Source organism: Manihot esculenta, chromosome 17 (genome assembly GCF_001659605.2).
Source record: "Manihot esculenta cultivar AM560-2 chromosome 17, M.esculenta_v8, whole genome shotgun sequence".
Lineage (NCBI taxonomy): Eukaryota > Viridiplantae > Streptophyta > Magnoliopsida > Malpighiales > Euphorbiaceae > Manihot > Manihot esculenta.
The window spans coordinates 2,024,226-2,037,974 of record NC_035177.2 but is presented as its reverse complement, the minus strand read 5'-3'; the positions used below and the strand labels follow the sequence as shown (position 1 = coordinate 2,037,974).

At 35.8% G+C, this 13,749-nt stretch overlaps 2 protein-coding genes across 13 annotated transcripts; one reads left to right on the top strand and one right to left on the bottom strand.

Moving 5' to 3' along the window:
• Nucleotides 1–374: 374 nt before the first annotated feature.
• On the top strand, nt 375–10,053 carry LOC110604391 (pentatricopeptide repeat-containing protein At4g19440, chloroplastic). Of its 12 annotated transcripts, none has more exons than XM_043952816.1 (7): nt 375–3,230; nt 3,363–3,439; nt 3,576–3,604; nt 3,682–3,771; nt 3,993–4,075; nt 4,214–4,367; nt 9,737–10,053. In XM_043952816.1, the coding sequence occupies exon 1, from the start codon at nt 670–672 to the stop codon at nt 3,184–3,186; it is 2,517 nt and encodes an 838-aa protein (XP_043808751.1). In that variant the 5' UTR covers nt 375–669; the 3' UTR covers nt 3,187–3,230; nt 3,363–3,439; nt 3,576–3,604; nt 3,682–3,771; nt 3,993–4,075; nt 4,214–4,367; nt 9,737–10,053. The 12 variants fall into 12 exon arrangements, with proteins under 12 accessions (XP_043808751.1, XP_043808752.1, XP_021598226.1 ...); XM_043952817.1 differs by having other exon boundaries at nt 3,858–4,075; XM_021742534.2 differs by having other exon boundaries at nt 3,529–3,604.
• An 823-nt stretch (nt 10,054–10,876) lies between these two features.
• LOC110604392 (coniferyl alcohol acyltransferase) lies at nt 10,877–12,511 on the bottom strand. Its single transcript, XM_021742542.2, has one exon. It carries the CDS (start codon nt 12,438–12,440, stop codon nt 11,103–11,105), a length of 1,338 nt encoding a protein of 445 aa, XP_021598234.1. The 5' UTR covers nt 12,441–12,511; the 3' UTR covers nt 10,877–11,102.
• Between the last annotated feature and the right edge of the window lie 1,238 nt (nt 12,512–13,749).

Sequence of the window (13,749 nt, the reverse complement as noted above, 5' to 3'; positions counted from 1 at the left end):
TTAATGTGAATTTATTGACAATATTCATCTCAATTATTTAAGATTTAAATATATTGGTTAATAGTTCATTTTAAAATTAATTATCATTAGTAAACTTATTTAATATTATATTATAATCTTTTAATAAATTGGATAATATAATATTACATTATTTTTATAAATTTTTTAAAAATAATAAACCCTTTTTTATAAGTGAACTTGCTATGAGTTTTTTTATTTTTTATTTTTTTTTCCTGGAAGGAGCATCTCAAAAGCAAATATCAAACAAGTCAATACTTCAATGGGCTAAAACCACGTGGCTCTTTTAAATACCCTTAAACAGAAATAGGCCCAAAACCAACCAGATTCTTGGCCCAATATCTATGGCTTCTCTCTGTCTTCTTGCCTTAACCCTGGTTTTTCAATTTCGCCCTTTGGCTCTCTGGCGGCATAAGCCAATCATCCATGGCTGCCTAGAGAGGGAACCCTTGGTGAACACTGATGCAAGCTTCCGCTCTCCTCTTCACAAACGTTCTTTTCAAATAAACTTATATATCGTGGCTCTTTCTCCTCCTCTCAACAAATCAACCCTTCATGGCTTCTTCTCTTGCACTTTGAACCTCTTCAATACGCTAAAGTTTTCCTATAAAAAAGGCCTCCTCCACTTTCTCCTCGTCATATTGAGCTTTAATGGATTTGAGAAGGCTCACTTTCATCAAACCCACCTTTGTTTATCATCCCATAACTCGCCCCTTAACATTTGTGACGTCTTCAATCGAACAACCACCTCAAATGCATACTCAAGAGCCTTCATCGCATTCCCAGACCCAACAACAAGCTTCAAATCAGAGTTTAGTTAAGTGTGTATTTTCTATTCTGTCTAATTCATCTTTTGATTCTTCTAAATGTAGACAACTCCTGCCTCATTTGTGTCCTCATGAGTTCGATCGTTGTTTCTTTGCTATTGAATCGAATGTGAATCCCAAAACCGCTTTAAAGTTCTTTCAATTTGCATCTGATACTTGCCAGTATCGTTTCACAGTACGTTCTTATTGCCTTTTGATCCGATTGCTAGTTTTTTCCAATCTTTTATCGCCGGCGAGATTGCTTTTCATCCGTTTGATTGATGGGAAACTGCCAGTTTTGTTTGCCAACGACTATCAGAGGAGACACTTTGAGATCGCTATGGCAATTGCGGAACTGAATTCAGGGTTTGAGCTGGTCATTTCAGTTAAAGTAGTTGATTTATTATTTCATGTTTATAGCACACAATTTAAACATCTGGGTTTTGGTGTTGCTGTTGACGTGTTTAGTTTATTAGCGAGCAAGGGTTTGTTTCCATCTTTGAAGACTTGCAATCTTTTGTTGAGTTCTTTAGTGAAAGCGAATGAGTTAAAGAAGAGCTATGAGGTGTTTGATATGATTTGTCGTGGTGGTGTCACTCCCGATGTTTACTTGTTTAGTACTATGGTTAATTCTTTTTGCATGGGAGGCAGAATGGAGGATGCCATTGGGTTGTTTATTAAAATGGAAAAAATGGGTATTGCTCCAAATGTTGTTACATATAACAATATTATACATGGTCTGTGCAAGAATGGAAGATTAGATGAGGCATTTCAGTTTAAAGAAAAGATGGTAAAAGAGGGAGTGAACTCAAGTCTTATAACTTATAGCATTCTCGTTAATGGTTTGGTTAAGTTGGAGAGATTTGATGAAGCTAACTGTATTCTGAAGGAAATGACAGACAGAGGTTTCGTGTCAAATATTGTTTTGTATAACACATTGATTGATGGATATTGTAGGACGGGTCATATTTATGAGGCACTAAAAATAATAAGAGATAATATGGTATCTAAGGGAATAAGTCCCAATTCAGTTACTTACAATTCAATCATACAAGGCTTTTGCAAGAGTAATCAAATGGAAAATGCTGAGTATGTTTTGGAGGAAATGCTATCAAGAGGTTTAGTAATAAATCAGGGTGTGTTTACTTCAGTTATTCATGGGTTATGTTTAAAGTCTAGGTTTGATTCTGCTCTAAAGTGCACTAGGAAGATGCTGTTAAGAAATTTAAAGCCTAATGATGGTTTACTGACCACGTTGGTTTCCGGGCTATGCAAGAATGGTAAGCAATCAGATGCTGTTGAATTTTGGTTTGAACTATTGGAAAAGGGTTTTGCAGCCAATTTAGCGACCTCAAATGCTCTTATACATGGGTTATGTGAAGCTGGTAACTTGCGAGAAGCTGCCAAGCTTCTTAAGGAAATGGTGGATAGGGGTTTGAAATTGGACAAAATTTCATATAATACACTCATATTAGGATGTTGCAGGGAAGGCAAAGTCGAGGAAGGTTTTAAACTTAAGGAAGTGATGGCAAAACAAGGAATTGAACCAGACCTATATACCTACAATCTGCTACTACATGGGCTTTGTAATAAGGGCAAAATAGAAGAAGCTGGTATGCTTTGGGATGAATGCAAAAGAAATGGTCATGTTCCAAATGTTTATACATATGGGGTCATGATAGATGGATACTGTAGAGCCAACAGAGTTGAAGAGGGTGAAGAACTGTTCAAAGAGATGGTTACTATGAAAATGCTGCCAAATTCTGTTGTTTACAATACACTAATAAGTGCATATTGTAAATGTGGAAATATGATTGAAGCTTTCAGACTTCGTGATGACATGAGAAGTGGAGGCATACCATTAACTTCTGCCACATATTCTTCCCTCATACATGGGCTTTGCAATATCGGCCTTGTCGACAATGCAAATAACCTTCTTGATGAGATGAGGAAGGAGGGCTTATTGCCTAATATTGTCTGCTACACTGCACTTATTGGCGGTTATTGTAGGCTAGGGCAGATGGATAAAGTTGATGGTGTCTTACAGGAAATGTCTTTACATAAGATACATCCTAATAAGATTACTTATACTATCATGATAGATGGGCATTACAAATTGGGAAATATGAAAGAAGCATATAAGCTTTTGGGAGAGATGGCTGAAAAAGGAATTGTCCCAGATGCCATCACCTACAATGCCCTTACAAATGGGTTTTCTAAGGAAGTGAAAGTTGAGGAAGCTTTTAAAGTATGCGATCAAGTGTCCTCCAGAGGATTACCTTTGGATAAAGTTACATATACTACATTAGCTGATGGGTTGCATAAGCCCTCAGCAATCACAAATCAAGAATCTCTGAAATAGTTGGATTCTTAGTCTGTAAGTGGATTTTTTTGTCTCTGAAATAGGTACATATTTTTTTGTGATGAAAGCTTATTCAAACAAAAATGTTAGTAAAAATAAAGTCTGAATCATTCATGTTCTGAAGGTTTCAAGTTTGATATGCTTGATTTATGTTTTGTTTGAATTTTTTTTCTTAGGAAAGCTGATCGTTGCTTTTGGAGATTGTTTGCGCATCTTCTCTTTTAAATTCAAGTACTATCATTGAATTTCAGAGGTTTGTATCTAATTTATTTATGACCTTTTTCTTAGCCTTTTATTTTTTTATCTTCTTTCATATATATGTTTCATGTTTTGCTTCTTTAGGATTGGACTTTATCTCAAATAATGTGGTTGTGCATCCTTTGGTGCAGCATTGATTCACTGCATCTACAAGCTTAAGGTACTTCCCAAAAAATCTGTGTTCCTGCACATCCCCCAATTTTATCTCCTAACTTGGTTACATGTGCCTTCAATCAGGTTGAGGTTGCTCTAATGGACAAAGCAAGTCACTTATTTCTGTAACGGATACATGGTTCTTAAAAGCAGCCTGCTGAATCAAATATTTCAGTTTGGTTTTCTTCCTTCACTAAATCAGTTCAGTTCGTTTATATACATATATTTATTTATTCTTTTTTGATTTTTGGTTTTTTCAGTGTGATTCAGTTCAGTTACAACCAAAGATCAATGAACACCCTTGTCTAATACCACCTGATGTTTTATATTATTGCTCTTTTTTTGGGTCCATGTAGTAATGTTCTAATACTATGCATCTGCTTTTTGGATTACAGCTTTATTTTTTATATGAAATTAGACACTTATAAGTATCCTTCAGTCATTGCAGTGAAGGAAAAATTGCTCATTCATTGATCAGGTGTGCTTCACACCATAACTTATTAACTGAGTTCATTTCCCATTATTATTGGTTGTTAGAAGACCCTTTCCTTGACTCTTTCACATTGCATTTCAATTGCTGTTAGATTTTGAAATCCATATTTGTTCTTTCTCTTAGCATATGCCAATCCTCACTTGGGAGGTGAGAAGAACAATAAGCTTATGGCGTGGATCTTTGGAATGAAATCATAAGAAGGGATGTTGATACCAAAGAAGATGATTTGCCACTTGGAAGAGGCTAATAAAAGGTTCTAAAATTCAAAGCTCTCGAGGTACTTATAATTTGGACCATATTATTTCCTCTTTCGTTGTTTAGATTGTTTCCTTCTTTCTCTTTTTCCCTTTTCTCTGTCTGTATGATGCTGCTTCTGCATCAATACTGAATCTGCTATATTCCCATATGTGTTTTTCTTACCATTTTATGACTAATGATGCTCTTGCATGTGGTTAACAAATCAAAATTTCAGAAGTATATCTACTATATTTTTGCTGTATTTTCACAAGTAGGGGTAAATATTTGGTTAACCAATCAAAATTTCAAACATTTCTTTTTACTGAAAAATTTTTTTGACTGTTAACACCCAATAACTAATAACCAAAACAGGTCAATCCTAATACGACCAACATCTAAATTTAGCTACTCACTTATTTGAATCATTCATAAAAAATTGTAATTTTGTCATTTATAATTATTTATAAAATTTATGTTTCTATATTAATTATTAGAAACCAAATAACTCTTTTACCATATTTTGGGTACCCAAACTTAGTAGAAAATAAAACCTTTTGCCAAAGTAGTCGAATTTTATCTATCTGGTTTGGTTTTCCACTATCATTGAATAATGTATACCCTCAGTTTAGAGGATATTGAACATATTTTGAAGAAATATGAAGTACAAATAGCAACTCGAAATTCCCTAACCCACCTCATAATGTGGAAAGAAGTGAGGTTGAAACTCCCTATGCTTACAGCATGTAACAAACCAATCAAGAGATTTATGAAGCTATCTTGCTTATAGCAAATCATTAGGAATAAACTTTTGGAGAACTTTGGACCAAACCAAAGCCCTTACTTTGCTTACTCGAATTGGTACTCTAGCTGTTGAGATTCAAGTTTTCTCAATGAAAAGAGTGGTCGTGAGAAGGACAAATAAAATGAAATATAAGATTTTTAAGAAAGTTTTTAATAAGATCTAGAAGCAAAACCCATGTACTTATCCTAGGAAGGAAATGAATGAAATTCACTGGGTTAAGCAATGAAAATAGTTCAATCATCTCCTTGTCATGATATTGTTGTAGAAACAACATTTCCAGATGAAGGTATTATTATGATTAATAAAGAATAGAATAAAGGTAGATTTGCCTCTTGAACTTGGAAGCAAAATCCAATTAGATCCAAATTGAAGTTTTCAGCAAATTAAGTCCACAATTAGACTGAAAATGCCATGGGCTGACTTTTCTTTCCTGCTGGAATCGTCAACAAACATGGATGTCTGTGGTTGGATTGGTTGCTTTCTGGATTTGAGGTGCTGGTTTGATGATGATGGCTTGCTGTTTCGGGCTTCTGTTGTTTCTATTCTCGTGGGTTCCTGTTCATGGCCTCTATCATTCTTTCCTGGCTGTGAGGTGGGTCTGTTGGTGTTCTTTCCCGCATGGTTGTTGTGGTTGTGGTCCAAGGAAGTGCCAGTGATGCATGCATTGCGTTGTGATCAGTGGCGGTGCGGGTGTGTGCATCATGAAGCTTTCCAGCCCTCCCTTGAGGGATCACGCCTGGGTTCTGGGTTGGAGTGTGTTGGTTTGGGTTGGATTCGAGTTGGTTCTTCCTGGGTTGGGTTTTGTGTTCTTTAAGCTGTGGGCCTGGTCTGTGATATGTGTGCTTGTGCCTTGTGTTGTAGAGCCTGTTTGGCATTTTAATGCAATCCCGATTGCATGGTAAAAAAAAAGTCCATAACTTTTATTTGTGACCCAATTTCAGCACAAAAAAAAAAAAAAGAAAAAAGTGAAAAAAATATATATTTTTTTAATCTAGCAAAAAAATATTTTTAATTTTAAAGTAAGAATTATTTTATATGATTTTAAAAACTTAAAAATTAAAAGTAAGAAAATCACCATGACAAATATACAGATTCCGAATCCCTTTTTTTGTGTTGTTTAAGAAATTTTGTAAAGTTCATTGTAATTTCTAAAATAAAATATTTATTCAGAGAAATTTTGTAATTCTTTTTGGGCTGAAAATTGGGTCTTTTGACACTGAATCAAGAGATACTGACTTATTTGAACAAAAACTTCGATTTGGGTCTAATTAAACTCCCCTTAAAAGTTTAGGGGGGAAACTGACCTTTATTCTGATAAAAAAAATTTGAGAAAGGAGAATTGTGCAATTCTAGAAAGGCAAGGGAAGCTAAGGGAATAACATTCATGACCATATTGAACATCTTTCCAAAAACAAATACGTGTGCCAACACCAACCTTATTGATGTAGTACAAGAAGAATAAAGAGAAATATATTCTCAAAATTACTGTTAGATCTCAATAATAATCGTGATAATTAAAGCTAAATAAAATACTTAGAATATGTAGGTATTTATTGTAAAATAACTAGTCCTATAACTAGGGCTGAGCAGAATTCGGTTTAAACCGAAATAACCGACCGAACCGAACCGATTTGAAATTTTGGTTCGGTTTTATTTTTTTTTCGGTTCGGTTCGGTTTGAAATTTTAAAAAAATCGGTAATTTCGGTTCGGTTCGGTTTTAGACGTAAAAATTTCGATTAGACCGAACCGAACCGAAATCACTTATACTACGTTCGTTTGAGTAGTTTCCTAATTCCCTATTTCCCTTCCCTTCCCTTCCTTTGCCTAAATTTAAAACAAATTTCTCTCTCCGTGCGTGCATCTCTATCTCTGTGCTCACCCACCCCTAAACCTAACGCCCTCACCTCTCAACGTGCCTCGCCTCTGAGTTCCATCCAAGTTCCAGCGGCGGTTCCACCATCCACCGTCCACCGTCCACCGTCCAGCCTCCGGTCTCTTTCTGAGTAGTAGAGCCACGCACGCATCTCGTCGCGAGATTCTCGCGCATGTGATGTGCCTCCACTCTCCTCTCGACTGGACTGATTCACCATCGTCGATCTTCACCGATCTTTAGTCTCTCTTTCCACGCAATCATCGGCGTCGGCCGTTGCTCTCTATTGGCTCTCCACGCATCATCGGGCAGTCGGCAATTTGGTCGTGCTTATTCCACAGCCCTCAGTCCTCTCCGAGTCTCTGTGTCGCGCTTCCAGCCTTGAGCCTTTCACAGTTCGTGGACCAGACTCCGGGACCAAGAGTGCCACTCGCGCCTCCAGCCCTCGGTTGTGTCGGACATGGTTGCCTGCCAGTGCCACGGCGTGCTGTTGAACTTGAGTCAACCGTAGAAGCTAAGTAAATATTTGTGATTTGCTGTTGATTGTTGAATTTATGTACTCTTGGTTGAATTTGTGTACTATTGATTGTTGAATTTGTGTTATTGATTGTTCAAGTGTGTGCTCTGCTCTTGATTGTTGATGTAAACTCATGGCCGTGAAGTATTCTGTTCTAGATTATGTTAACTGTTATTATTTTTTTTTTAAAATCGGTTCAATCGATTGAACCGACCGAACCGAACCGAACCGAATCAAATCGGTTCGATTCGGTTATCCCTCTTATTCGGTTCGGTTCGGTTTATGTAAAATACTGCAATTCGGTTTTCGGTTATTTCGGTTCGGTTCGGTTTTGAACCGAACCGACCGAATGCTCAGCCCTACCTATAACTACTAGGACTAGGAATCCCCATAACAACTAAATTTCCCAAATAAAAATAAATACTGATTTCTAAGTAGAATTCCTAATAAATAATGGAATACCATTAACATTTCCTAAATAATAAAAATACAATCTTCCTAATTTTACAATTAAAATTATGTCAACATCATGCCTAAATATAATTTGAATCTTCCTTCACTGCATCATTTGTATTTATAGAAGGTAGAAAGGAACCTAACATGTGAATACACAAGCTCATATGGTAGCATTTACTGTGGTAAAATCATCCTTACTCATTCTGCTATAGACCGTACTTCCTCTTGATAACCTGATACCAAATGCCATTAGCCTGTAGAGGAAAGTGCTTTAACCACTGACCTAGGATAGCAACATTTTCAAACATCAAAGGAGGAAAAACACTAACTGCATTCCTCACTATGAAGGACAAAGTTATAATGTCTATTTATCAAGTTGCTAGAGTTTTTCTTTGACAAGCAAGTATATGAGAAACTCAATTACAAAAATATCCGCTATACTTAGTGCCCCTAGTAGTTTTAGCAGCATTCTTCTTTTCATATTGCTTGGCATTAGTAAATTTACTGCTATTAAAAGCATACTATAAATATTTCTCAAGTTCCTGTTTTCTAAACAAATTTGTTAATTATATTTTAATAGGTAATTAAATGATTGCTAACTTGAAAAAAAATAGCGGATAATGTTTTTAAAAATCTGTTTGAAAATTTGAATTAAAATTCTATTGCTGTCTAGCCATACCTATGATTTTAAAATAAATTCTTTCAATGAATTAAACAATTACTCATGTAGTGCAAAATTACTAGTGTATATAAAATATCGGGGCTAAATATTTCTATTTATTAACTCTTTTTGGAGTGGCTAATGGAAGGATAAAATTGTAGATGCTTTCAAATATGGCTATTTGATATGATCTTACACAAGTATGACTGATCGCGTTAGCCCAGAGCTCAGGGATATTTTGTAATTTTTCCTATGCATGCTGGGAAACCACTGATTCCAACCCTTGAACGTGTTCCTGTAGTTTGTAGTTATACTCAAGTCTGAAGCAGTAAAGGAAACAATGTTATACAGTTGGCTGCTTGCTCAATTGTCTGATCATTATTTGTTCTTGAGTTGGTTGGATATGCTGGTTTTTTTTTTTTTCGAATCTCATTTTTAATAAGCACATAAACCTTAAGCATACAGGTGATATGTGCTGAAATTCTTGGTCATGAAAAGCTCATTTAATGAAACTCTGCCTAATGCAATTTCCAGTTTTATCTTTTCGTTTTGCCTCCCAGCGTGCACAGTATTTTGACCTAGATTAAATTCTTCCCAGATTGAAGACAATATCCTATTACAGTTTCTCTTTATATATATATATATAAAAGACAACATTGGAGCCCAATTCTCCAGTAAAGCTTCAATCCCAAAGTACCCCTAACAACTGAAATCATAAAGCAGTTGGCTTGCAGCTAAGCATGTAGAAGAATAATGGCATCTTAAGTGAGACAGGAAGAGAGTACGGGGTAATCAGATCCAGAGTCTAGATTCTGGAATCAGCTTGGAGGGTGTAATCACATTTTTCATGCATTTCGCAAAACCAAATACTCATGATTCCATTGGCGAAAGTCTATGTTGAAAATCAATTGCAAAGATATGTCTGATCTTTATTTTTTTTTAACGAGGAATACAGTGCCAATATTTTTGTCTCATTTGGGCAGAGTATAAATCATTGTTACATCTGGACATCATTTAGAATTCTGCTTTTGTCCTTATTTTGATGTTGTGCATATCTGTTTGTACCTTGCCTTCTCATGGAACTATTTGGTTGGTGTTTCAGATGCTGACACAAAGAAGGCTTTAGGTATTTTTCAACCGCTCCAGGTTCTATGACTTCGCGTGCTATCTCAGGATATAGTGCAGTGTGAAGAGTTGGTAACCACATGCTTGAAGCTGCTGCTCATAGTCCTCAGTTTGCTTTTATGATATTCTACTGTAAGCAAAGAAAAATGAAGTCCATTTGTTTTGCCATGATGTTTATGTTGAGAATGTAAAATTTTTTATCATGGCAGCTGAATTGACTTGGATTCAACAAGGGATTGTAGTGTAACGAATTGTTGAAGTTATTTAGTAAAGTGATGAGCTTAATGAGCTGTACATCCTTGTCTTCTTGGCTGAAGGACCTAAATTTTGAGCATGTTTATACTGCGCAGAATCCTCCTCACTCCCTCAAATTGGAAGTTGATATCTATGTAGTAAATAATCCTGTGATAATGAAATCATGTGGTGTGGATGGTGATAAAAGTGGAGATGGTTATGTTCTTTACCAAACTTCCAAACTTTTCATTGATATGAACTTTCTAAAGCCACAGTACTGCACGGTACTAAATGTGGAGAGGTTTGTTTAACTTCCAAGCATGTATAATCAAGACAGAAAGCAAACGTTCATCTTCGGAACTTCTGCAGCAAAGCCCTATGCCCAAGATCCCAGATCGCTAATTTGATTACAAAAGATCGTAAGGCTTGACCACAAATCAAGGTAACATCTTTCAGCTATCTGTTTCATCATTATGTATCTGCCTTATGAAATGGGTCCTTTTGGGTGTTGCAAGTTGGAATTTAGATCGGCCACATGCTTTCAGTTTCGGTAGATATGAACCATGTAGTGAGAGTATTATATTGTACTCAGCTAGGCTGTAACTGAATTGAATTCCTCTTTTCCTATTCTTATCTTTTTTTTTTTTTTTTTCTATTCTTAATTCTCTCAGTTTCCATCTTTCTTTCACTTACTGATTCTCTGCATCCAATTAAAGACGCAAGTAATTTGTACTTCCACTGCGGTTGGATTGACTTTTTCATCCTCTGGAATCAATGTTGGGAAGTCACTAGCACTCTCCCTTCAAATAATAATTCTTTTTCATAGTTTTGTTTTAAATTGTAGCATGAATGAATTCTTAAGCTGATTGAATCTGGAATTGGATTAATTGAAAAGGCTTAGAGGTGTCAACTTATGAGAGTATTGTGGTATAGGTTAATTGAGTTTGTACAGGTGTTGGTACAAAGAGCAACCTTTTCCTTGTTCAAGCCTAGGTACAGAATCAGACTTTGCCAGATGCTACTTGGTACATATTATACATTGAACAGTTCCTTGGCCCCATTGTTTAATACTGTCTTTCTAATTAGGCTGTTTATGGATCTAATATACACTATAATTGAAGATGACTTTCTGACATTGGTTCAAAAATGGTGTCCGACTCCAGGGCAGAAGCTAGTTGCGGCCACAGGATAGCAGACACGGTCCATGATCCATCACCACGGGCACTGGGTCGTTGATTAACATAGGCAACTCCAATTTTTTCTATGGTTGAACAGACTGTGCCCAGCACAGGATTTCCAAATCCAAAGTTCAGTTCACTGACAGGAAACCTCCTCCCTGATGACAAGACTAGGGCTGGACCACCACGGCCTAACACTATATTTGCAAGCATCAAACCAGGTCTATGGCACTCGATCCAATCAATCAAATCCAAGAAATGCTTCTCATTGGTAACTTTTGATATCGCATCATGCACATTGGTTGCAATATCTGATATGGACCCTTGCTTGAGTTCTGCAACAGTTGCTTCTCCAACAGCCAGTGACAATACATTTCCTATGTAATTTGACATTGAACTTTGAGTTCCACAAAGTCTACCGCGTCCGTCTACTAACCATCCCATCTTGCATTTTGTGTGCTTTTTGTCAATAGCTGTAACCAGAATCTTCCATATGTAGGCTGAGAAAGCTTCAATTTTTGTTCTCTTGTTGCCATTTTCGCAAGCCACATGTTGTAGTCTGTTGATGCTGGAAACATCTACATGATAAAGACGTTTAAGCATGATGTTGGTCATTGGCATGTGTAGTATGTCTTCTATGGTGCACTTGGCGAAAAGTTGATCCAACAAAGGGTGATAAGTTGGAGGGCAACGGGGATGAAGATTTCTCCGGTGGTCAGGTATGCAAGATAATGGCTTGTTTTGAGCAACTTCAGACCATGAGAGCAGGAATTTACCGAAGGCACTTGCATCTCCAAGTGCATGGTCAAAACTGATCGTTAATGAGACGGCACTACAAGTGTAAGTTGTAACTTGAACCTGCAATGGAAAATCAGGGTTGATAGAAACCAACTTCCCTTTCAAACATTGATCAAGATTGTAGAAGTTTAGTTTGATTAAAGGAATATTAGCATGTCCTTCAACAAGCAGAGCACCACTATTATCACAAATGATCTCAGGCTCGCTAGTGTGAGGATTTTCAACAATTCGGCCAGCAAAGGGATAGAAGTAACTGAGAGTTTGAGAAAGAGAATTCTTCAGAGACTCGATGATGATGGGGAAGCTAACACCTTGAGGATTCCGAAAGAAATAGAAGTATGTGACTGGAAACCGACCAGAAAGTAGATCAAGGTTTGATAGAGCTAGTACTTGAGGCTTTGGCAAGTGATGTACAGCTTTGACAATGCTCCTTTCAGTAAGGTAGACTTCAAATTTTCCGTGAATCTCCATTGGAAATAGAAACTCAAGGCCTGCTTAAGGAAAAGGGTGGTTTGGTTTCACAACTATGACTTGATTTTATACATGGATCATGCTTATATAGGAAAAGAATATGAAAATGTAATAATTAGTTTTGATATTACATGAAAAAACTGTAGAATTCACCTAGACTTGATGGAATATGCGGTCAACTCAAAGATTCCCTTTGGAGGTTGTATAGATTTATCACTTTGATGATAACCTCAGCTCAGCGGTGGAGATTGGCAGGCAGCATCATTCTCAGATGGAATATGGAATGGAGTGGAATGCTAATATTTGCCCCATTATTTCTTAACACTTGAAAGTGGTGAAGTTCATCATCATCATCATTATTAGAATTGGTAATGCTTACCCTAATAAAGGTTTGGCTAGTGGAGGCATATTGTAATTCACATCAATGATGAGAAAGAATGAAAGAAATTCCATTTAAGGAAAGTAAATATTGATGAACTCCCAACTCATTCCCATCATGTCTTACACGCCTCTCCATTTCTCCATTTTCTTCTCCTTGGGTCACACCTTATTTTTCTCCTTTATTTATATAAAATTACTTAGATTTAAAACATTTTTCAATTTTAGTCAAAGTAAGAAATTTAGAATATTGGTGACTTTACGAGAAATTTTGATTTTTTAATGTGCAATTATATTGCTAACTCAATCCAACTCATTGGTTTCTTGACTCTCCTCTTATTTAACTCTATTCTTCTCCTTCTTTTAAGGCATTACTCACACAGTTGTTTTCATTGCAAAATTATTTTTAGACTTAATCCCATTCTTGATTTTCAAGCATTAATCCATCGTAATGGAGGGTAATAATCAGATCTTCTAAACATGTTTTTTTTTAAAAAAAAAAAATTAAACAAACACTTGGTGTAAGAGTAATTCATGTCTCAAATAGCTAAATGAGAAAATTTTATTAAACAAAATGTTGTTGACGTTAGGGTGAGCATTCGGTTGGTTCTGTTTAAAATTGAATCGAATCGAATAAATCAAAAATTAAAATTTTGGTATTTATGAAAATCAAACCGAATCGATTTTGATCATAAATCAAATCAAATCGAATTGATATAATTCAGTTTGATTCGGTTTGATTTGATCGGTTTAAATTTTTAATAATTTTTTATTTTTTACACTTTATTTTTAATATTTTAAAATTTAATTAAAATATTTTAAATTTAATATAATCTAATCTCTCTATATTATTGAAAATAATATATTATTATTATTAATCTGTTCGGTTTAATTTTTTCGATTTGAATTGGAATATTGCGGCTAAGTTAAA

Excerpts from the sequence above, each read along its gene's own strand:
- LOC110604392 (XM_021742542.2), bottom strand. The coding sequence starts at position 12,440 with ATGGAGATTCACGGAAAATTTGAAGTCTACCTTACTGAAAGGAGCATT.
- LOC110604391 (XM_021742541.2), top strand. The coding sequence starts at position 670 with ATGGATTTGAGAAGGCTCACTTTCATCAAACCCACCTTTGTTTATCAT.